The sequence below is a fragment of the Chiloscyllium plagiosum genome, chromosome 13, assembly GCF_004010195.1.
Source record: "Chiloscyllium plagiosum isolate BGI_BamShark_2017 chromosome 13, ASM401019v2, whole genome shotgun sequence".
Taxonomy (NCBI): Eukaryota; Metazoa; Chordata; class Chondrichthyes; order Orectolobiformes; family Hemiscylliidae; genus Chiloscyllium; species Chiloscyllium plagiosum.
In genome coordinates, this window is record NC_057722.1 from 67676159 (window position 1) to 67698737 (window position 22579).

At 42.0% G+C, this 22579-nt stretch overlaps 1 protein-coding gene across 2 annotated transcripts; it reads left to right on the forward strand.

Moving 5' to 3' along the window:
* The first annotated feature begins 621 nt into the window (after positions 1-621).
* Positions 622-21845, forward strand: LOC122556361 (carboxypeptidase B-like). Of its 2 annotated transcripts, none has more exons than XM_043702994.1 (11): positions 622-773; positions 861-936; positions 1015-1139; positions 1242-1344; positions 4388-4489; positions 4648-4752; positions 4855-4965; positions 7799-7889; positions 10033-10235; positions 13059-13143; positions 19632-21845. In XM_043702994.1, exons 1-11 carry the CDS (start codon positions 703-705, stop codon positions 19817-19819), a joined length of 1260 nt encoding a protein of 419 aa, XP_043558929.1. In that variant the 5' UTR covers positions 622-702; the 3' UTR covers positions 19820-21845. The 2 variants fall into 2 exon arrangements, with proteins under 2 accessions (XP_043558929.1, XP_043558930.1); XM_043702995.1 differs by lacking the exon at positions 19632-21845 and adding an exon at positions 15088-15174.
* The last annotated feature ends 734 nt before the right edge of the window (positions 21846-22579 follow it).

A 22579-nucleotide genomic window follows, 5' to 3' on the forward strand; every position in this document is an offset into this window, starting at 1 on the left:
ATATAGGAATAAGAAATGTTTAGAGGGATATGGGCCAGGTGCAGGCAGGTGGGACTAGTTTAGTTTGGGAACAAGGTCAGCATGGGCTGGTTGGGCCGAAGGGTCTGTTTTTGCGTTGTATGACTACAATCCTATATCTCTGAGTCCACGAATGTGTGACTTAAAGGCATGAACACTGATCACTGAGTCCATGGCTAACCTGCTGCGTTAGTAAACAGCTTTCTTTTAAGAAACCCAAAGGACAGCACAATAGCAGGTGCTGGTGTTATTTACCATAAGAAACCAATAGTAAGCTAACTTGATGTTGTTGGTAACATATCCAAGCAACCAGTCCTTGCAATATAAATCTATCAGTTTCCTTATTAGCCAATACTCCCTGAAATGCTTTAGAAATAGAATGAAGTGAAATGAATCAGAAAAAAAAGTGATAAGTGAGCTAATCCTGTACCTTCTGATCATCTCTGAATAGGAGAGGAGCTGGAAGTAGTGAAATGATACATTCCTAATCCTCTAGTTAAAATACTCGCCAACATCTACAAGCAGTGTTAAGAAAACATCTGATTGTTTCCAAATACATGATACGCAAATTTCAGGTTTGAACCGGAAATGGGATGTGTTGTGTTGCAGACAGAAGTCTGGTCTGGAGTTTGGAAACCGTATTTATGTACTCAAGCTGTACCGAGTGTCAATCCTGGGAAAACTATGGAAATACTTTTGTTCCTGGGTGTAGTTGTAGCGAGTGCAGTCTCGGGTCCGGCTGGACACTACCAGGGGTGAGGAAATTCTCTGGATGTGCTGTGAAATTGACGGAGGCTGGAAGATCTACCAAGTCTGACATTTTTTTTATTTATTCTTGAAAGGGATAGAGTGCTTCGCCTGATTCCGGAAACTGACCAGCACCTGCAATTTCTCAGGAACGTGTCCCATACTAGGAAGGTATGATTTCACTTTGCTTAATTCACAAGTTCCTCTTTAATTAAAGCTAAGCTAATTGTGGTGTTATTATGACCACAGGTTGATATTTGGCAACCACATTCAATTGACTTGGTGACCACAGACAGGAGTGTGGATTTCAGGGTGGGTGCTGAATGGACCTCAGATGTCCAGGCTGAACTGGAGAAGATTGGATTGCAATATGAGTTAGTTTCTGATCCTGTATTAACTTTTTACTGATCATTATAATAGTCTCATTGTACCTTTTTTTAAAAAAAGTGATACTCCCGCTATATTCCATTTCACAGGATTTTAACTGAGAACTTGCAGATCTTGATTGAGAACCAGTTTGACCGAATAAGGACCCGATCATTTAGCTATGATTATGAAAGTTACCATAACTGGGATCAGGTAAAAACTAAATTGTCTGTCGTCGTTCTTTAAAGTGTGCTGTGAGATCTTTGCCAGTCATAAGATTAAGGTAGGAAGAGGCCATTCGGTTTTGATATGTTTTCTCAATTAATTCTGAATTATATTTCTCTTTGGCTGCCTTTGTGCCAGTCACAATACCCAGTTTACCCTCATGTACCTGTTCTAACTGTTCAGCAGAAGGAGTTAAATAGGTGTGAGCCTGTAGCACTGTGACGTATTAATATAACTTTCATTCCTGACAGTTACAGCTCATTGTAAATATTCACAATAGTGAGAAGGAGGCAGAGGATGCTAATGAGGCTAGCCTTTGACAGGGTCTTCCATAGTGCTTACTAAACTCCCTTTCTATTTGGGGTATTCCAAATGTTATGTTCTCACTAATAACAACATAAAACAACCACTTGATGAAGGAGCAGTGCTCTGAAAGCTAGTGCTTCCAAATAAACCTGTTGGGCTATAACCTGGTGTTATGTGACTTTTAAATAAATAAAGGAGAGAGAGAGAGGGATTGGAAGACATAAGAGCTTTTCATGATCTTAGAGCTTTATGTATATATTGTGCGGTGCAGATGTTGTCACAATATCTGAAGTGTAGCCAATTTATACACAGCAGGTTCTCACAAACACCACATAATAAATGACCAGATCATCTGTTTACTTTTTGTTCGTGGAGAAGTGTTAGCCACAGCAATGGGAGAACTTTCCTGCTCAAAGAATACCTTGGCATGTTTTATATCCAACAGTGAGGGTAGAAATGGCTCACCCAAAAGTTAGTACTTCTCCCAGTAGGGTTCTCCCTCTGTACTGCCTTGGAATATCAGTCTGAACTGAATGATTTCATCTTTGGTGGAAAATTTGAACCTGAACCTTCTGACTCTGAAATGCGTTACAATTTGGACTTTGGAAAGCAAAATGCAAGCTGTATAGTTGAATATGACACCCATATTGTGGGGAATAGTCAACATGGACAAGGGCAGTAACAAATCACATGGTGAAATCAACAAACTTGCAGGCTGAGCAATAACTGGCAAATGAAATTGAACAATAAGTGCTTGGTAGTTTATTTTTGTAGAGGGGAAACGAGAGTCACATATTACAAGTTTAGATGAGGTAAAGGCATCAAAGGACCTCAAAGTGCAGGTAAGCCATCACTAAACATTGTGTCACCTGGTGTTAGCAAGGTCAGGAGAAATAAAACCAATAAATCCATTGCTAGAGGAATGAAGTTCAATAATAACAAAGTTATGCTAAACTTATATTGAATCTCGGTTCGAACACAGTTTTGTAACCAGCAATGCACACAATAGTGTGAATGGAAACAGGGACATCAGAAAGGATGCAGACAAGATTTACAAGCTCGATCCCAGAAATGGCTGGCTACAGAAAGAATTGATAGGCTGGGTCTCCTTTATATTGAAATAAGAAGGCTGAGGTGTAAGGGTTTTTAAAATGATGAGAGGTTCTGATCCAGTTGCTGCAGAGAGAAGGTTTCCTCACCTGAGAAAGAGTATAATTAAAGATTATTAATGTATAATAATCACCAAGCAATCCAATATCAAATTCAGAAAACCATCTTTATATAAGATTTGGAGATGCTGGTATTGGACTGGGGTGTACAAAGTTAAAAATCACACAATTATTAAAGTACACTTGAGAATATAACTTTAAGAATGTTCTGCGATTTACAAATGAAAGTACTGAAACCAGCATGGTCATTCTAAAAGATGAGAGACTTAACAAACAATCCAGGTCTGTTTAAATGTATAATTTCAGTTACATCACACTGTAAACTTTTGCTATAAATTCAGTGTCTTACCACCTTATACTCCACAACCACCTGATGAAGGAACAGTGTTCCGAAAGATGGTGCTTCCAAATAAGCCTGTTAGACTATAATCTGGTGTTGTGTGATTTTTAACTTTATCCAAAGAATAGTGAGAATGTGGAACTCAATACAACAGGGGGTGATTGAAGTTAACAGTGTAGACACATTTAAGAGCAAGCTAGACAAGTATTTGAAGGAGAAGATGTTATGGACCAGGTCAAATTCCCTCAAAATATTCAGAAGATAGTCTAGACTCTAACTTTTTCTTATTTTAAAGATAAGTGTAAAGTGTTGCATCCCAGATGCAAATCATTTGGCCAAATTATTGATTTAAAGCAAAATGCGTTTTATTCATTCACATGAGTTAAAATACAACAAAAGAAAGAAGGAATTGGAATAATGTAACTCTGTTGGAAAACTTAACAGAATAATAGGTAAAATAACTATTGCTAATTAACTGTTCCAATATCGTAGCATCCCATAAACACATCCTTAGCAAAAGGCAAATTCAGAAACAGATTGTCTCACAGGTAACTCCAGCTGCCCAAGAGGGAAAACAAAATCAAGAGAAATTTCTGAGACAGTGTAGCAGCCGGGAGAGATTTATTGCAGTTTTAAACCCTCTGAGACCCCAGCAACACCTGCGGCTACTGAAAAACTAAAAATCCTGGTTCTGTGGAAGCTTGACCACACCCATCCAGGCTGCTTCTATTGTTCCAATGTTTTTTTTAAAAAAAACAAGGCATCTCAAGCTGTTTTCTCTAGTGGTTCTAGTAGATTGCTCAGAACCTTTTCCTTAAAACCTCTATTCAAAAGAAAAAGAAATGACAAAATAACCTCTTAAAGCCTTAGTATCCCCACAATGAAAATAAATGGTTCCAATGTTAGACATAAATGGAGAAATAATGGGATGGATTCACCTAGAGTATTAACATCAAGATGGGCAGGAGAGGCTGAATGGTCTGTTTCTATGCTGTACATCCAATGTAATCATGAATATGCAAAACCCCAGAGACCGATGAAAGGAGTTTTCTGAGAGGATGTGGGTTTGGAAGAGATTTTCGAATTGGATAATGGTGTGAAATAAGTACAGGAATAATGGACTTTATAAATGTATCTTCCTTTAACAAGACATTCTTATGTAAAGTAATAATAAAAATAAGTTCCAGAGTGTCTCAAATTTGATAATCATTTGCAGATTGAATCCTGGATTGCTACCATTGCCAATAAAAATCCAAACCTAATTTCGCGGCTTAAAATTGGACAGAGCTATGAGGGACGAGATATCTATCTCCTCCGGGTAAGATCGTGTTTCACTATTGGTGTGACAGTCTGGGATCTCTCTGCCCCAGCCTGCTGTTGCATGTTAGTGTTGTGTTGCAAAAACTCGGTCGAGTTTAGGGTTAAACTGATAAAGAAGTTTATAGTCTGTTGATGTCTACGAATATATTGTTCAAGGTTGGCAAGAGAACAGGTTCTCCGAAACCCGCCATCTTCATGGACTGTGGGATCCATGCCAGGGAATGGATCTCCCCAGCATTTTGCCAGTGGTTTGTGAAAGAGGTTCGTAGCACAAACTGAAAGCACTTGTAGCATTTACTTACACAGAGATTGAGAAACAGGTCAAATGCAGTATTCAATAAAAATGGTACATATACTCTACAGGCTATTAGAACGCATGGAACAGATTCTCTCCTGAACTGTCTTCTTAATGAGTTGGATTTCCTGGTTATTCCTGTTCTAAATGTAGATGGCTATGTCTATTCTTGGACTGAGGTAAGGATCAAATGGATTGCATGGGGTATTTTGGAGATAATATTTCCGACAATCTGGGATTGCCTTTTCTCTTGTTTCATTTCTGTTTATCAAGTTGTATCCCAAAGAATCTCTTGCAATGGTCTCTTCTTTCTGCTACAGTGTTGCTTATAAAGTCCACCCAGGACTTGGTCAGTCCCAATTTCTAATCTATGTACTAATCCTCAGTCAGCAAATCCACCTGAAAGAATTACATATGGATAATGACTCAGTTTCTCTCCCCCCCACCCCGGCCTTTATCGGGGGGTGAATGCGACTGTTGTAGTCTCGGTATTTATCAGTCCTTGAGCAGACTTCCAACCCCGTTTCTTCCCGGTCAACAGTACCGACATCCACCTGCATAATGTTCCCTGATCTCTTCTTGCTTATGATACGGAGATGCTGGTGTTGGACTGGGTTGGACGAGGTCAAAAATCATATGACACCAGTGCTCCGAAAGCTAGTGTTTTCAAATACAGTTGGACTATAACCTGGTGTCGTGTGATTTTTGACTTTGTCTTCTTACTTAAGTTGCAAAAACATTCATGGTTACCAAAACCTTTAATGACTTTACTGAAAGTCTTCTATTCATGCACATGTATAGCTCAATAGGAGGCCATTTAGCCCCTCCATGAAGCATAGAAACAAAAAAAAAGGAGCAGGAGTAGGTCAATCAGCCCTTTGATCCCTTTGAGCCCACTTAGCCTTTGATTATGATCGTAGCTGATTATCCAACTCAATAGCCTGCTACTCCTTTTTCCACAAATCCATTGCCAATAGCCCCAAGTCCAATATCCAATTCCTTGGATTCATTCAGTGTTTTGTACAATGAGACCTAAACCCATTTTCTCACCCCTCGGCCTTGTAATTTTCATCCATGCAACTACAACTTGCTAGGACCTCACAACCTAAACTCACTAATATACTTCACAGGAGTTTTGTCAGAGAAGAATTTGACCACAAACCTCGCACAGAGTTAGCCACACAAGTGACCAAAAGCAAGGCCAAAGAGGCAAGATTTAAGGAACATCTTAAGGGAAGAATGGAAGATAAAAAGGTGGATAAATTTAGGGTAGAAATTCTAGAGATTGTCCCACATTTATCCAGAGATAGGATGGTAAACGGTGTCAAGTAACATGCCAAGAAGGCAAAACAATGTTTGCTGTACCATTCACTTATAAGATCATTAAATCCCTACAGTGCGGAAACAGGCCAGTTAGACCATTGAATCCACACTGATTCACTGAATAACAGTCATGATTTGGAGATGCCAGTGTTGGACTGGGGTGTACAAAGTTAAAAATCACACAACACCAGGTTGTAGCTGAAAATGTGTTGCTGGAAAAGCGCAGCAGGTCAGGTAGCATCCAGGGAACAGGAGAATTGACGTTTCGGGCATAAGCCCTTCTTCAGGAAGGAACAGGAGAATCGACGTTTCGGGCATAAGCCCTTCCTGATTCTCCTGTTCCCTGGATGCTGCCTGACCTGCTGCGCTTTTCCAGCAACACATTTTCAGCTCTGATCTCCAGCATCTGCAGTCCTCATTTTCTCCTCAAACACCAGGTTATAGTCCAACAGGTTTAATTGGAAGCACTAGCTTTTGGAGCATCGCTACTTCATCAGGTGGTAGTGGAGGGCTCGATCCTAACACACAGAATTTATAACAAAAATTTACAGTGTGATGTAACTGAAATAATACATTGAAAAATTGATTGTCTGTTAAGCCTTTTATCTGTTAGAATACCATGATAGTTTCACTTCTTTCATGTGTAAGTCCCAAAACCTTTTTTTAAAAAAGTTGCATTCTTGGGTTAGCTGTTAACAATGGTGATAGCTAGACAATATGTTGAAGGTGTTGGCCCCCTGTGTTCTCTGTCTATGCCATGATGTTTAGATTGATTCTAATCTAAAAAGTGATTAGATTAGATTTTTAGATTAGAATCAATCTAAACATCATGGCATAGACAGAGAACACAGGGGGCCAACACCTTCAACATATTAGGTAAAAACAATGACTGCAGATGCTGGACACCAGACTCTGGATTAGTGGTGCTGGAAGAGCACAGCAGTTCAGATTTCGCTGCTCCTTGGATGCTGCCTGAACTGCTGTGTTCTTCCAGCACCACTAATCCAGAACCTTCAACATATTGTCTAGCTATCACCATTGTTAACAGCTAACCCGAGAATGCAACTTTTTAAAAAAATGTTTTATGATTTACACATGAAAGAAGTGAAACTATCACGGTATTCTAACAGATGAAAGGCCTAACAGACAATCAATTTTTCAATGTATAATTTCAGTTACGTCACACTGTAAATTTTTGTTATAAATTCTGTGTGTTAGGATTGAGCCCAACATTACCACCTGACAGAGGAGCAACGCTCCGAAAGCTAGTGTGCTTCCAATTAAACCTGTTGGACTATAACCTGGTGTTGTGTGATTTTTAACTGAATAACAGCACACCCATTCCTTGCCCTATCACCCGTAACCCTGCATATTCCACAGCTAATCCACCTACCCTGTACATCCCAGGACACTATGGGCAATTTGGCATGGCCAATTCACCTAACCTGCACACCTTTGGTCTGTGGGACAAAACCAGATCACCCAAAGGAAACCAATGCAAAAACAGGGAGAGCATGCAAATTCCACGAGACAGTCGCCCGAGGCTGAAATCCAACCTGGTCCAACTTCTGGATACTGTGCTGGATTAAGATGTCAGTACACCATTTCCTTTATGCTGCTCTGTCTAATGATAACAAGAGGGTGAAGGTTTTCTCTACCTCTGCACCTGATCACCATGTCTATCAATAGGATCGACTTTGGAGGAAGACAAGATCCAGGAATTTTAACTCTGTCTGTGTGGGAACCGATCCAAACAGAAACTTCAATGCTCAATGGTGTGGTAAGTCCCCACATTTTAATAAACCATCTTTTGTATGTAATGATGTGTTCTCAGATTTAGAGTTTTGTGCTTACGTAAACTAGTGAGACCCCCTGTTGAAGAATTAAAGTAATTTAAACGTTACCTCCCACTCCCAGTGTGCTGGTACCAAAGGCCCCAATGAATTGTTGAATCTGGACAGGAGTTGATCCCAAATTTCCAGTTATCCTAACGATACCTCATGCAATATGCTTTAAAAGAACTTAAGTATAGTTAGAGCCTGAGGAACTTGATGAACGTAAGAACATCAGAACTAGGAGCAGGAGTAGGCCATCTGGCCCTTTGAGCCTGCTCCGCCATTCAATAAGATCATGGCTGATCTTTGTGTGGACTCAGCTCCAAATATCTGCATGTTCACCATACCCCTTATTTCCTTTATTTTTCAAAAAAGTATCTACCTTAGCTTTAAAAGCGATTTCTGAAGTAATGTCAACTACTTCCCTGAACAGGAAATTTCATAGATTAACAACCCTCTGGGTGAAGAAGTTCCTTCTCAGTTCAGTCCTAAATCTGCTCCCTCTAATCTTGAGGCTATGCCCTCTTGTCCTAGTTTCATCGACCATTGAAAACATCCTATCTATTTCTAATTTATTGATTCCCTTCATAATTTTATATGTTTTTATACGAATCCCCCCTCATTCTTCTGACTTCCAATGAATATAATCCCAGTCTACTCAGTCTCTCCTCATAAGCCAACTTCCTCAACTCCAGAAACAACCTAATGAACCTCCTCTGCATCCTCTGTAGTGTCAGTGCATCCTTTCTTAAGGAGACCAAAACTGCACGCAGTACTCCAGGTATGGCCTCTTTAGTACCCTGTACAGCTGTAACATTACCTCTCTGCTTTTAAACTCAACCATTTTAGAAATCAAGGATAGAATTCTATTTGCCTTCCTAATTACTTGTTGTACCTGCAGACCAACCCTCTGTGTTTCATGCACAAGGACACCCAAGACCCTCTGCATAGCAGCATGCTGCATCTTCTTACCATTCAAGTGATAATCCTTTTTACTGTTACTCCTACCAAAATGGATGACTTCACATTTATTTACATTGTACTCCATCTGCCAGACCTTTGCCCACTCACTTAAACTATCTGTGTTCCTCTGCAAAGTTTCACAGTCCCCTGCACACTTTCCTCTGCCTCTCATCTTAGTGTCATCAGCAAATTTTGACATTGTACACGTAGTCTCAATTACCAACCCATCTATATAAATTGTAAATAATTGCAGTTGCAACACCGATCCCTGAGGCACACCACTAGTCACTGGTTGCCAGGCAGAATAGCACTCATTTATCCCCACCTTTTGCTTCCTGTCAGTTGACCAATCCACTATCCATGCTAATACTCTATCCCTAACACCATACATCTTTATCTTATGTAGTAGCCTCATGTGCGGCACCTTGCCAAAGGCCTTTTGGAAATCTAGGTACACCACATCCACTGGGTCCTCGTTGTCCACCTTGCTTGTAATGTCTTCGTAGATTTCCAAAGGATTTGTGAAACATGATCTGCCCTCCATGAACCCATGCTGTGTCTGTGCAATGGGACAATTTCTTTTGAGATGCCCTACTATTGTTAATAGACTCAAGCATCTTCTCCACTACAAAGGTTAAGCTCATTGGTCTATAATTCCCCATCTTTTGTCTATTTCCCTTTTTAAACAGTGGTGTCACATTTGCTACTTTCCAATCTGCTGGGACTGCCTCAGAGTTCAGCAAATTTTGGAAAATTACTGCCAGTCCATCTCCCATTTCACTTGCCATCTCATTTAGTACCCTGGGATGCATTCCATCAGAGCCATGAAGGCTGTCTGTCCCTCCATCTTGAACATTCTGAGCCAACCTCAACTGACTGTTTGTGTTGTGCTGGTGTCTGAGAGCTATGAGCTAAATGGTGCCCAGGAGGTGAATGAGCTGCGTACCATATTCTTCATCCCTTTGACACAAGCATCAAGTGAGGCGTGGTGATGAGGAAGCCTGTAGATGTGTGGGATGAGGCTGGATGATTTGGCTCTTTATTGATGACTTGGGGAAGAGGTAGATAATATTAAATGTAAAAGATGACTGTCTTGTAACTGTCTCCGATCTGCTTGACCTACAGCCAACGGATCCTCAAATAACCCATGTTCTGATGTCTACTGTGGACCATTTGTAGAATCTGAAAAGGAAGTCAAGGCAGTTGCAGACTTCATCCGTAATCACAGTTCAATCATCAAGGCTTATCTCACAATTCATTCGTACTCACAGAAATGTTTGTTCCCATACTCCTACACCTATTCATTGGCATATAACCACAATGAGCTGGTAGGTAATTGCTTCTTAGGAAAGAACTCATAATTTATTAAAGCTATTTAACTGATAATTACATAAAGGGAATTGACATTGTGGTAGTGTCACTAGACTAGTAATGCAAAACCCCAGGTTAATTTTCTAGGGTCATCAGTTTGAATCCCATCATAGCAGGTGTTGAAAGTTGAATTCAATAAACATTTGGAATAACAATTGTCAGGTTTATCAAATTGATTCTTGGGATAGCAGGACTGATATATGAGGAGAGACTGAGTCAATTCGCCATAGTTTAGAAGTATGTGGGGCGTGGGGAGGTCTCATAGAAACAGATAAAACTCCAACAGGACGTGACAGGTTAGATGCAATAAGGATGTTCTCAATGGTGGGAGAACCCAGAACCATAGGGCCATAGCTTGAGGGTAATGTTCTGAAAAGGATCACTCGACCCCACACGTTAACTCTGATTGCTGTCCACAGATGTTGCCAGACCTACGTTTCCAGCAGTTTCTGTTTTTGTAAACACTTTAGGACTGAAATGAGGAAACATTTCTTCACCTAGAGAGTGGTAACCTGTGGAATATTGACCTTGCCCACAGTATCTGGGTGAAGTCAAAAGACTGTGTTTTCAAGAAGGAGTTAGAGTTCGCCAAAGGGCCAAGTGATATGGTGGAGGGTGAGGTTAGGGTATTGAGCTCAATGATTAGCCATGACCAGACTGAATGGTGGTGTAGGCTTGGGGGCTGAATGGCCTACTCCTGCTCCTGTCTCCTGTCTTTCAATGTTGGCTTCTTGGTCCTCAAGTCACAAATGTGCTGGTTGGATAAACTTTGAAGTATCCAATTACAATGCTGTAGCCATTGCTTCATTTATTATCTTACATTAGTTGGAAAATACTGATTTTTGTGCATGACTTAGAATCATCCTGCATATAAGGAGGCCATTCAGCCTATCATAACTTCTACTTGCTTTCTGTTAGAGGTACAAACTATACTCACTCCGCTGTTCTTTCCCCAGAGCTGTGGATGGTGTTCCTTGTGAATCGTATGTCCAAAATGCTTTTTAAAGTTTACTCTTAAATTGGCTTCCATCACCCATTTTCATAATGCGTTCCAGACCATTCAATATGCAGTTGCTGAATCTCCATTTCAATGCTTTCTCTCCATGTCCTGTTCCTTGTGAATCGTATGTCCAAAATGCTTTTTAAAGTTTACTCTTAAATTGGCTTCCATCACCCATTTTCATAATGCGTTCCAGATCATTCAATATGCTGTTGCTGAATCTCCATTTCAATGCTTTCTCTCCATGTCCCTTGATGCCTTTAAAACTTGTCAATCTCTTTTTTACTCAGCAACCTGGCTTCCACAGTATTCTGTGATCATGAATTTCTCAGTTCACCACTCTCTTGGTGAAGAAATATGAGATAACTGCACAGACGCTGGTATCCTGTCACCAAGTCACCTTCTATTTACACATGCATTGTCTGTGATACTGACCCAGCTAGCTCAAAGCTGGCTCCCAGAGTTAGCAGAACCCCTGACCCTCCTGTTTATTTTTTAATGAGACACACTGACTGTGTGGTCCAGGCAGGTCAGAAGTCAGTCTCCTCCTCTCCCTAACATACAAAAATGGAGAGTCTTTCACACACTGATCCAGCTCTCAGAGTGATCAGAACCTCGGACATGCCTTTTTTTTCCCTTTATTTTCCCCCACATTACCGCCAGTAAGAAATCATTCACAGGAAGAGAGAGTCAAGAGTCAACCACATTACTGGGTCTGGAGTCACATGCGGGTCAACAGTTTCTTCCCAAAAGGTCATTAATGAACCAGATGGGGCTTTTCCCCAACAATCAACAGTGAATTCGTGGTCATCATTAGACTCTTGATTCCAGATATTCACTGAATTCAATTCCACCGTCTGCCATGGTAGAATTTGAACCTGGTCCCCAGAGCATTAGGATGAATAGTCCAGTGATAATACCACTGGGCCATCACTTCCACTAGCGTAGTAGCATTTAGCTGAATCTCTTCTGCACCCTCTCTCATTAAAGTTTTGCTAATGCATTTATTCCCTCTGTGAAACCTAGGTTCCTGAATATCTTATTAAGCACGTTTTGAATAAACCTGCCCTGCAACCTTCACCAACTTGTGCAGAAATATCTTCCAGTCTCTCTGTTGCTGCACCCCCTCTTAGCCTTGTACAATTCACCAAGATCGAGGTAATTGTGGTCAGAGGTTAAAAAGGAGAGTTCTAAATTCCAAACAGCAAGTTAGCAAGGCTTGAACAGTCCAGCTCCATCTTTGGCTGAATAATTCATACTGGCTTTCCTCATTTTTACTTCTGAAAGGTATCACTTCACACTTTGTCATGTGATATGTTAAATTTAACATAGCAATTTGCCAGCACTGAGTTATACAAAGACTATGTTCCAGTGTACACTTATTGTGGAGAAACTGAGGAATATATTCGATGATAATGTGTGTATGGAATGAGCAACCAGAGGAAGTGGTGGAGGCTGGTACAATTAGAGCATTTAAAAGGCATCTGGATGGGTATATGAATAGGAATCGTTCAGAGGGATATGGGCCAAACGCTGGTGAATGGGGCTAAATTAGTCTAGGATATTTGGTCAGCATGGACAGGTTGGATGGAAGGGTCTGCTTCTGTGTTGTATGACTGTATGGTTCTATGACATTGCACCATTTGACTTTCGGACAGTTTGGTGATGAACAGTCATGCTTATTGCAACTTCAAAGCAGGGTCTTCCTCTGCAGAGTCTTGCATAATGACATTTGTCACATTTAACAATCACGTTTCATACTTGGTGTATCTATTTTCAGGCTAACCTCGCTCAGAATGCAGTCTTGGCTTTGCAGAGTCTTTATGGAACTCAGTATACCTTTGGTTCTGGAGCAAGCTCACTGTGTAAGCATCTTTTGTTTAAATGATTCTTGGTAACGATTCATGATGTTTAACAGATGTTGCTAGTTTTTTGTGACCTCCATCTCCAACCCTAAGCTAGGTGTAGGTGTAGGACTGTGTTGATTTGAGTTCTACAAAACCACTTTGAAAACATAGTAGCTACTTATATACTGCTCTTTAAACCTAAGTTTCTGATTGCTTTGCTGCACTTGCTACAATACTAAATATATTTTTAATTTAAGTAAAAGCATGCTGTAGGATAATGTGCTTACATCTGTAGAAGCGGGTTATAAGATGTTTATTCAATCTTCCTTTTATTTCATCCCTCATTTCTAGGGTCATTTAAATAGGATAACGCTCCTGCAATATCTCTGCATTAAAAAGGCAGAGGTTACGTGACACCAGGTGATAGTCCAACAGGTTTCTTTGAACTCGCAAGCTATCGGAGTGTTGCCCCTTCATTACCTGCCGAAGGGGCTCCCCACCAAAAGCTGAGGTTTCAAATAAACCTGTTGGACTATAATCCGGTGTCATGTGACGTCTGACTTTGTCCACCCCCCGGCACCTCCACATCATCTGCAATAAAAGTTACAGCATTTTAGCTAATTGTGTCGACTCGCCAGCATTAAGGGCATTTTAATGGTCATTGGATAAACATATGGGTGATAATGGAATACTGTAGGTTAGATGAGCTTTAGATTGGTTACACAGCACAACATCAAGGGCCGAAGGGCCTGTACTACGCTATAATGTTCTATGTTCTGCGGAGAGGGGATGGAGTAGATTAGATTAGATTCCCTACAGTGTGGAAACAGGCCCATCGGCTCAACCAGTCCACACCGACCCTCCGAAGAGTAACCCACCCAGACCCATTTCCTTCTGACTAATAGACCTAACACTACGGGCAATTTAGTATGGCCAATTCACCTGACCCGCACATCTTTGGACTGTGGGAGGAAACCGGAACTCCCGGAGGAAACCCACACAGACAGGGGGAGAATGCGCAAACTCCACATAGACAGTCGCCCGAGGCTGGAATCGAACCTGGGACCCTGGCGCTGTGAGGCAGCAGTGCTAGCCACTGAGCTACTGTGCCGCCCTAATGCTAACACCCATACACACCAGAAGATCTGATCTCATCAGGCCAATTAATTTTGAGAGATCTCACTCCTGATTATGTTACTATTGAACAGAGTGTGGCTGTAGAATCTCCTCCTGTGTAATCATTATTTCCACAATATGAGTGGCATCAAGCAGCAAACAAGCCATGATTACTTGGCCATTACAAATGCCTGTGACTTGCTGCCATTGAAATCAACTCAAAGTGACCAAAGGAGAAGGTCTTTAATCTGAAAAAGAAGAGAACGTGACTTGAAGTGCAAGCTATGGTACTGTCACACAAAGAGCAACCTCCTTGTTTGACATTTGACAGTGATCTGTTTGCCCACTCTCTGCAACGGTACATGCCAATGGAAGAGAGACGTAAGGTAGGAATGAAAGAAAATTGCAAATTAAAATGGAATTTGGGTCAAAAGGAGTGTTTGGAATGAGCTACTAATGTGGTGGTGGCAGTGAGTACAATGTCGTCATTTAAGAAACATTTACACAGGTACATGGATGGGATAGGCATGGAGGGATATGGACCAAATGCAGGCAGATGGGACTAGCTTAATTGTGAAATAGTTGGAATGGGCAAGTTAGGCTGAAGGACCATTTTCAATGCTGTAGACCTCTATGACTACATGACAATGACTTTAATTGGTTCTCCAATGAGGAAAACAGACTCTGAACCTAAGGCATTTCCAGCAGGCCATCTCACACATCAGAAAGGAGTTGCTTTAAGGTCTTTGGAAAAGACCTTATCAGATCTTTACCCTAACAGCTTAAGGCTCTCTGATGCACACTGCTGCCTGTGAAAGTCTAGATGGATGTCTCCTTGTTTTGCAGCCTGGCACTGAACAACAGGATCTTTATTCCACTTGTAAGCACCACAAAAACATCTTTCAGAAAACAACACAATAAAGAACAGCTGAGTAACACCAGACTCAAAATACGTATCTATTCTGTGCCAGAATGGTGTGTTTTCATTTTTTGAGTGCTGGGTTTTGATGCTTCCCCCTTGCTTTTCACTGGACTGTGGCTAGGAGCTGGGTTTGATGTTAGCCTGGATGTCACAAGAGTCTGAATATCACAGGGACTTTTGCACAGTGCCACTGTGGCGTTCTGAGGTGCTGGTGCCTCTTTTTTAGGATGGCTATTGTCATTATCAGGAGGGGAGCCTTCAGAGGCAGGCAGTCACTGCTGATATGAGGAACATTTGTTCTGACTTGCTGCAGCTGAGCTGATTCCTGTTGGTTTCCAATTTATCTGTTGTCCTGCTCTGGCAGTGCCTGGCAGGGGTCATTGACAACGCAAGTGCTTGCAAGTCCAAAATTATACCCAGGAACCCTTGATTGAGAGGTTGAGGTAGCTCTGTACATCAAGCCAATGTCTCAATGGAGGATGCCACATGTAGCAAAGCAATGCTCATAGAAACATAGAAATCAGGAGCAAGAGTAGTTCATTCCTTTGAGCCCTTTGAGCCTGCTCCTCCATTCAATATGACCTTATCTGTTTATCCAACTCTGTGCCCTTTTGCCACTTTCTCCCCATACCCTTTGATCCCTTTAGTTCTAAGAATGATATCAGACTCCTTCTTCATGAAAACATACAGTATTTTGGCCTCAGTCTCTCCCTGTGTCAGATTTCCACATACTCACCACTCTCTGGGTGAAGAAGGTATTGTCTGGTGGTTGTCCCCACTGTCTATTCCAGCAGGAGCACTACATTTGGGAGCGCCGCTCGAACTCCGGCCGCTTCCAATTGGATGGCCGACGTTGGCCTGATGGATGACTCCAGAGGCTCATTGTCAGCTGGGGGCTTAGCAACTTCCTGGCCTCCCCCATTCCTCCGAGACATGGAGCCCTGGAATGTCACCCCCTTTAACTCTGACCCTGCTGTGTAGGGCTGCACTCAGTTCATAGATTCGTGCAGTGTACAAAACACCCTCGGGTCCATTGAGTCTGCACTTACAGAACCACTACTAATGGTGCGCTAATTTCTTGCATTCGTCCCATATCCTTGAATGTTATGGTATTTGAAGTGGTCATCCAATTTTATTTTTTCAAGGTTGCAATGTTTCTGGCCTCCACTACCATCCAGGGCAATGCATTCCAGATTCCCACCACCCGCTGAGTGAATAAGTGTTTTTCCAAATTCCCTCTGAATCTCCTACCCCTCACACTAAAACTGTGCCCCCTTGTGATTGACCCCTCAACCAAGGGGGAACAGCTGCTCTCCATTCACCCCGCCCATACCCCTCATAACCTTTCACACCTCAATCATGTTCCCTCTCCGCCTTCTCTGCTTTCAAGAAAAACAATCCAAGCCTATCCCGTCTCAGCTGTGTCTAACCAAGGTGAACACTGAATGTATTTAAGGCACACCATCCCCAAAGGGAGATTCTATATGAGTATTGACGGAGTTAGGAAAGCTGGGTAACCACAGCTGGAGAAACAGGGGAGGAGGGTTACAACTTTCAAATGTAATATGAGCAGCACAGCTTTGATAGTTAAATACTTCCTCCACCTTGAAAGCCACAGCTGAACATGAAGGCTGCAGCTTGATTAATTTCGTTGCTTCGCAAAAGCATCAACTAGATGTGAAAGCACTGTAAAATGCCAGTTACATTTGCTCATAACCCACTGAAAGTACCTGTATATGCAGACTGTGAGATTTTCCAGTCTCCTTTTATTAAAATTCATTCTCAGATATGGGTATTGCTGGGTAGGCTAGCATTTATTGCCCAGAGGGCATTTGTGAGTCAACCGCATTGCTGTGGGTCTGGAGTCACATGTAGGCCAGACCAGGTAAGGATGACAGTTTCCTCCCCCAAAGGACGTTAATGAATTAGATAGGTTTTCCTGACAATCGGCAATTAGATTAGATTACTTAGATTAGATTACTTACAGTGTGGAAACAGGCCCTTCGGCCCAACATTCCACACCGACCCGCTGAAGCGCAACCCACCCATTCCCCTACATTTACCCCTGCACCTAACACTACGGGCAATTTAGCATGGCCAATTCACCTGACCTGCACATTTTTGGACTGTGGGAGGAAACCGGAGCACCCGGAGGAAACCCACGCAGACACGGGGAGAACGTGCAAACTCCACACAGTCAGTTGCCTGAGGCGGGAATTGAACCCGGGTCTCTGGTGCTGTGAGGCAGCAGTGCTAACCACTGAGCCACTGTGCCGCCCACAATGGTCATCATTAATTCCAAATTTTTTATTGAGTTTAATTTCCACTCTCACCTATGGCAGGATTCAAATTGAGAACATTACCCAGGTCTTTGAGTAATGGCCTACTGATAATACTACAAGGCCATCCACACCCCTGCCAACATCCCATTACACTGTCCTTCCAGCTTTGATGCTACGTAAATTTCAAGTCATTGCAACATCATTGCTCATGTCTTAATTCAAACAAATTGGGCAGCATGGTGGCTCAGTGCCTAGCACTGCCGCCTCACAGTGCCAGGGACCGGGTTTGATTCCTGTGACTGCCTGCATGGAGTTGCACCTTCTCTGCATGGGTTTCCTCCCACAGTCCAAAGATATGCAGGTTAGGGTGGCTAGGCCATGCTAAATTGCCCATAGTGTTCAGGGAGGTGTAGGTTAGGTGGATTAGCCATGGGAAATTTAGAATTACAGGTAGAGGGGAGTGGTCTGCCTGGGATACTCTTTGGCGGGTTGGCATGGACTCAATGGTCTACTTTCACAATGTAGCTCTTCTATGAAGTCGCTCTCTCAGTGACTGACCTACCCCTTTTCCTGCTGTCCCAATATTGTTGTTTCAATTGGTGTTTAAAGCCCCTGTAAGATTTTGGGTGTCTTAGCTCCCCCAGGATCAGACTAAGCAGCAATTGGTTGTGAATCCACTTTATCAGGACTAAGTCAGGATGAGTTTATTAAGTTATTAAGCAAAGATGGCTTCATTGATTTTTCATAAATTTTTTTCACGCTTCTGGTGGTTCTGATGACTGAGCCTATGACTTTGGCATCAAGTACTTGTTCAACTTTGAACTCTGTGATGGGCAAACTGGGACACTGATTTAGTTTATTTCTGATGTCAGGATTTGAGTGGTGGAGTATGGACTAATGGTTTCTCTCACAGCTTAGATCCTTGAGCTTTTCTTCCTCTTCCTCCCTCACCCTCTTGTATTCAGTTTCTCCCTCCCTATGTTATTTCTTGTTTTAGTTTCTGGATTTCTTTTTATCTCTGCCCATGAAGAAGGCCAACCCAGGGCGTCCTTTATTCTGTCTGTTCTCCAAGCACCCCCTCCCTCATACCAAATCTCTTCAACCCCCATGAAAGTCATTTTCCTGGGGTAGGGGACTCCAGAACTACAGGGCATAGATTTAGGGCGAGAGGGGAAAGATATAAAAGAAACCTAAAGGGCAACTTTTTCACGCAGAGGATGGGGCATGTGTGGAATGGGCTGCCAGAGGAAGTGGTGGAGGCTCCTACAATTGCAACATTTAAAAGGCATCTAGATGGGCATATGAACAGAAAGGGTTTGGAGGGATATGGGCTGGGAGCTGACAGGTGGAACTAGATTGGGTTGGGATAGCTAGTCAGCATAGATGAGTTGGACCGAAGGGTCTGGTTCCATGCTGTCCATCTCTATGGCTCTATGACTCTAAGTGAGGATACTGTCCCTGATCAACCAGGAATTGTTTGTGTGACTGTTGCAATGCTTAGATATTTATAGCAGTTCTTTGTATCTCTACCTTTTAATGGTTTACTTATCTAGTAAAGGGAGGATTGCAGTAATCAACAGATATCCTTCATGGGAAATAACATAATTACCTTTTTTAAAGGGAAACTAGATAAGTACATAGTGGTGAAAGGGATAGCAGGAGATGCAAATAAACTTTAGAGTTAGATTGGTGGGGGGAAGGCTCTGGTGGAGCATCAATGCCATCATAAATTAGTTGGGCTGGATGGCCTAGTATTGTGTAAATTCTACATAATGCAACATGAAAAAAACCTGATGGAACACAGCGTCCGTCATGATGTTGAAATTTATTTACAAATAGTTTACTGACTGCCTGCTTCTCTTTAAATCTTAAAGCCTCCTTTCCAGATGGGAAAACCATTAAAGTTGGCAAATGACATACACTGGTCAAATCTATCCTGTAAACCTTTAAACTGGGGCACCAGTGTGACCAGTTTCTTTGGAGGTTCTGTGCTGTTATTTGCTCTCTGATATAATACATGGAGCAGTATGGCACTCAACACCTCCTGTGTGACTCCCAAAGTCCTGACCAATGGGTATCAAGGGTTGGGGTGGGATACTTAATCTCAGGTGACTGCTACAGTTATGTGACACATCTTTTTAAAAAAAATGGCTTCATTGATTTTTCATAAATTTTTTTCACAATAGATCTCGCTTCTGGCGGTTCTGATGACTGGGCCTATGACCTTGGCATCAAGTACTCGTTCACCTTTGAACTCCGTGATACTGGCAAATATGGCTTCCTGTTGCCTGAATCTCAGATCAGACCAACCTGTGAAGAAACCATGCTGGCTATCAACTACATCGCCAATTACATTCTAAACCATCTGTATTGACGCGTAGACTGAATGATATGTATTGGCTGACTTTAAAGTTTAAGGTTTAGAGTTGAAATCTTTATTGCAGGTGGAAGCATTCAAACTATTTAAAAAAAAAATAAAAGCACACGAAATGCATCTAAAAGATAGAGCAGGAACATTCTAAATAAGATGATTGACAAGCTAAACGTGGGGTGATGTTCCTAATGATTGGGGAGTCCAGAACTGGGGTTCATAGTCGAAGGATACAGAGTGGGCCATTTAGGACTAAGATGAGTAGAAACCTCTTCACCCAGAGAGTAGTGAGCCGAGATGTTGTCACAATGTTTTTGAGGTGGAACAGAAGAGATACAGGTAAGCATGGGTGGAAATCTAACCTAGCGGCAGTACCTACAATATCCTGTCCAGTTAGTAGTTACAATGGAATCTACACCAAGAATCATAGGGCCTGTATCATAGTTTCCTATGAACCCCGTGTTCCCTCTCACCTCCAATACTCTCTGACTCCCTTGTTCATCAGTAAGTGCTATTCTATGAATGTAGGCTCCTGCATGTTACTGAGGATATGAAAATATAGAAACTAGGAGCTGGAGAAGGCCATTCAGCCCTGCCCAGCCATTCACTAAATCATGGCTGGTCTGATTTTAACCTCAATTCTACATTTCTGTGTATCTCTGACAATCTTTTACCTTTTTGATCATCAAGAATCTATCTGCCTGAAAAATAAACTCAGGCCTGCTCTGCCATTCAGTATGACAATGGCTGACCATCAGGGCCTTGTTCCCGCTTTCACCCCCAAACCCTTTGATCCCTTTAACCCTAAGGCCAATATCTAACTCCTTATTGAAAGCATTTCAGGGTTTTGGCCTCAATCATTTTCTGTGGCTTAGAACTTCACAGGTTCTCCACTCTCTGGGTGAAGACATTTCTCAGCTCAGTCCTAAATGCCCTACCCGTTAACCTTAGACTCTGACCCCTTGGTTCCGGACTCTGTGGTTAATGAGAACATCCTTTTGCATTTACCTTGTCTAGTCCTGTTAGAATTTTATAGCTTTCCATAAGATTCCCCTCATTTTTCTAAACTCCAGTTAATTTAGTCCTAACTGATACAGTCTGTCTTCAGAGGCATGCAACCTGATATAGCCCTCTGCCTGTCTTGGCAATCTCTGGAGTTCTTTTAATGCCCAAAATGGGTTTTGCAAAGGGTTGTTGCTCCCTCACGTGTCAGTGTTCTGATTGACTATTCCAATGGAAAAGTTTGATTGGCTGATACAAGGTTTCGTGGGGTGTTGGTGATGCTGGCTGGGCAAGAGAGAGAAAATGGGATGGGGGAGTGAGATAAACAGAGTGGGAAAGGTAGGAGAGTGTGTGTGTGTGAGAGAGAAAGAGATTGAAAAAGGGGGAGAGTGAGAGGGGCAGATTGGAAAAGGGGGGAAAGTGAGATAACAGAGTGGAAAGTGGAGGAGCATGAGACAGTGAGAGGCAATGAAGGAATGTGAGCGGTCAGAATGAATCAAACTGAAGTGACTACCTGTGTAATTTGTATACAATCGCAGTGAAAGTAAAGGTTTTTAAATATTGGGCTTGGTCTTTGGTTAGGTTTGATGAAATAGGGTGTAATATCTTCAAAGGTGGAAGAAGTTGATTAGGTAATTGATTAGAAGTTGAAAGGTGGAAGAAGTTGGAGTTCAACCTGGTCATCAATGGATTTGAGTTTTTGTTGTAATGATTGATTAGGGTTGCATTAAAGAAAGTTGAAAGGAACCAGAGATTACCTCAATCTTCGATGGAGTTCAGTAATCACAGAGCACCCAGACCGATATTGAGGGCTATATTCTCCATGGAAAACTGGCCTTAAAACTCTGCAACATTGCGTCTGTCCCAACGACACTGCTGAAAATCTCATCCACATCGTTATTACTTCCAGATACATCTATTCAAATGCTCTACTTTGTGTTTTGTTATTCGTTTTTATTTGTAAGAGATAGAACATAGAACAATACAGCGCAGAACAGCCCTTCGGCCCTCAATGTTGCACCGACCTATGAACTATTCTCAGCTTGTCCCCCTACACTATCCCAAAATCATCCATGTGCTTATCTAAGGATTGTTTAAATCTCCCTAATGTAGCTGGGTTGACTACATTAGCAGGTAGGGCATTCCACATCCTTACCACTCTCTGTGTAAAAAACCTGCCTCTGACATCTGTCTTAAATCTATCACCCCTCAATTTGTAGTTATGCCACTTAGTACAAGCTGACACCATCATCCCAGGAAAAAGACTTTCACTGTCTACCCTATCTAATCCTCTGATCATCTTGTATGTCTCTATCAAATCCCTTCTTAGCCGCCTTCTTTCCAATGAGAACAGACCCAAGTCTTCAGCCTTTCCTCATAAGACCTCCCTCCAGACCAGGCAACATCCTGGTAAATCTCCACATCCTTCCCGAACTATGGCGACCAGAACTGTACATCCAAGTGTGGCCACACCAGTGTTTTGTATAGTTGCAATATCATACTGCGTCTCTGGAACTCTATCCCTCCATGAATGAAACCAAACGCACAATATGCCTTCTTAACGGCACTATCCACCTGGGTGGCAACTTTCAGGGATCTATGTACATGGACACCAAGATCCCTCTGCACATTCACACTACCAAGAATCTTTCCATTGACCCAGTATTCTGCCTTCCTGTTATTCTTTTCAAAGTGAATCACCTCACATTTAGCTGCATTGAACTCCATTTGCCACCTCTCAGCCCAATTCTGCAGTTTATC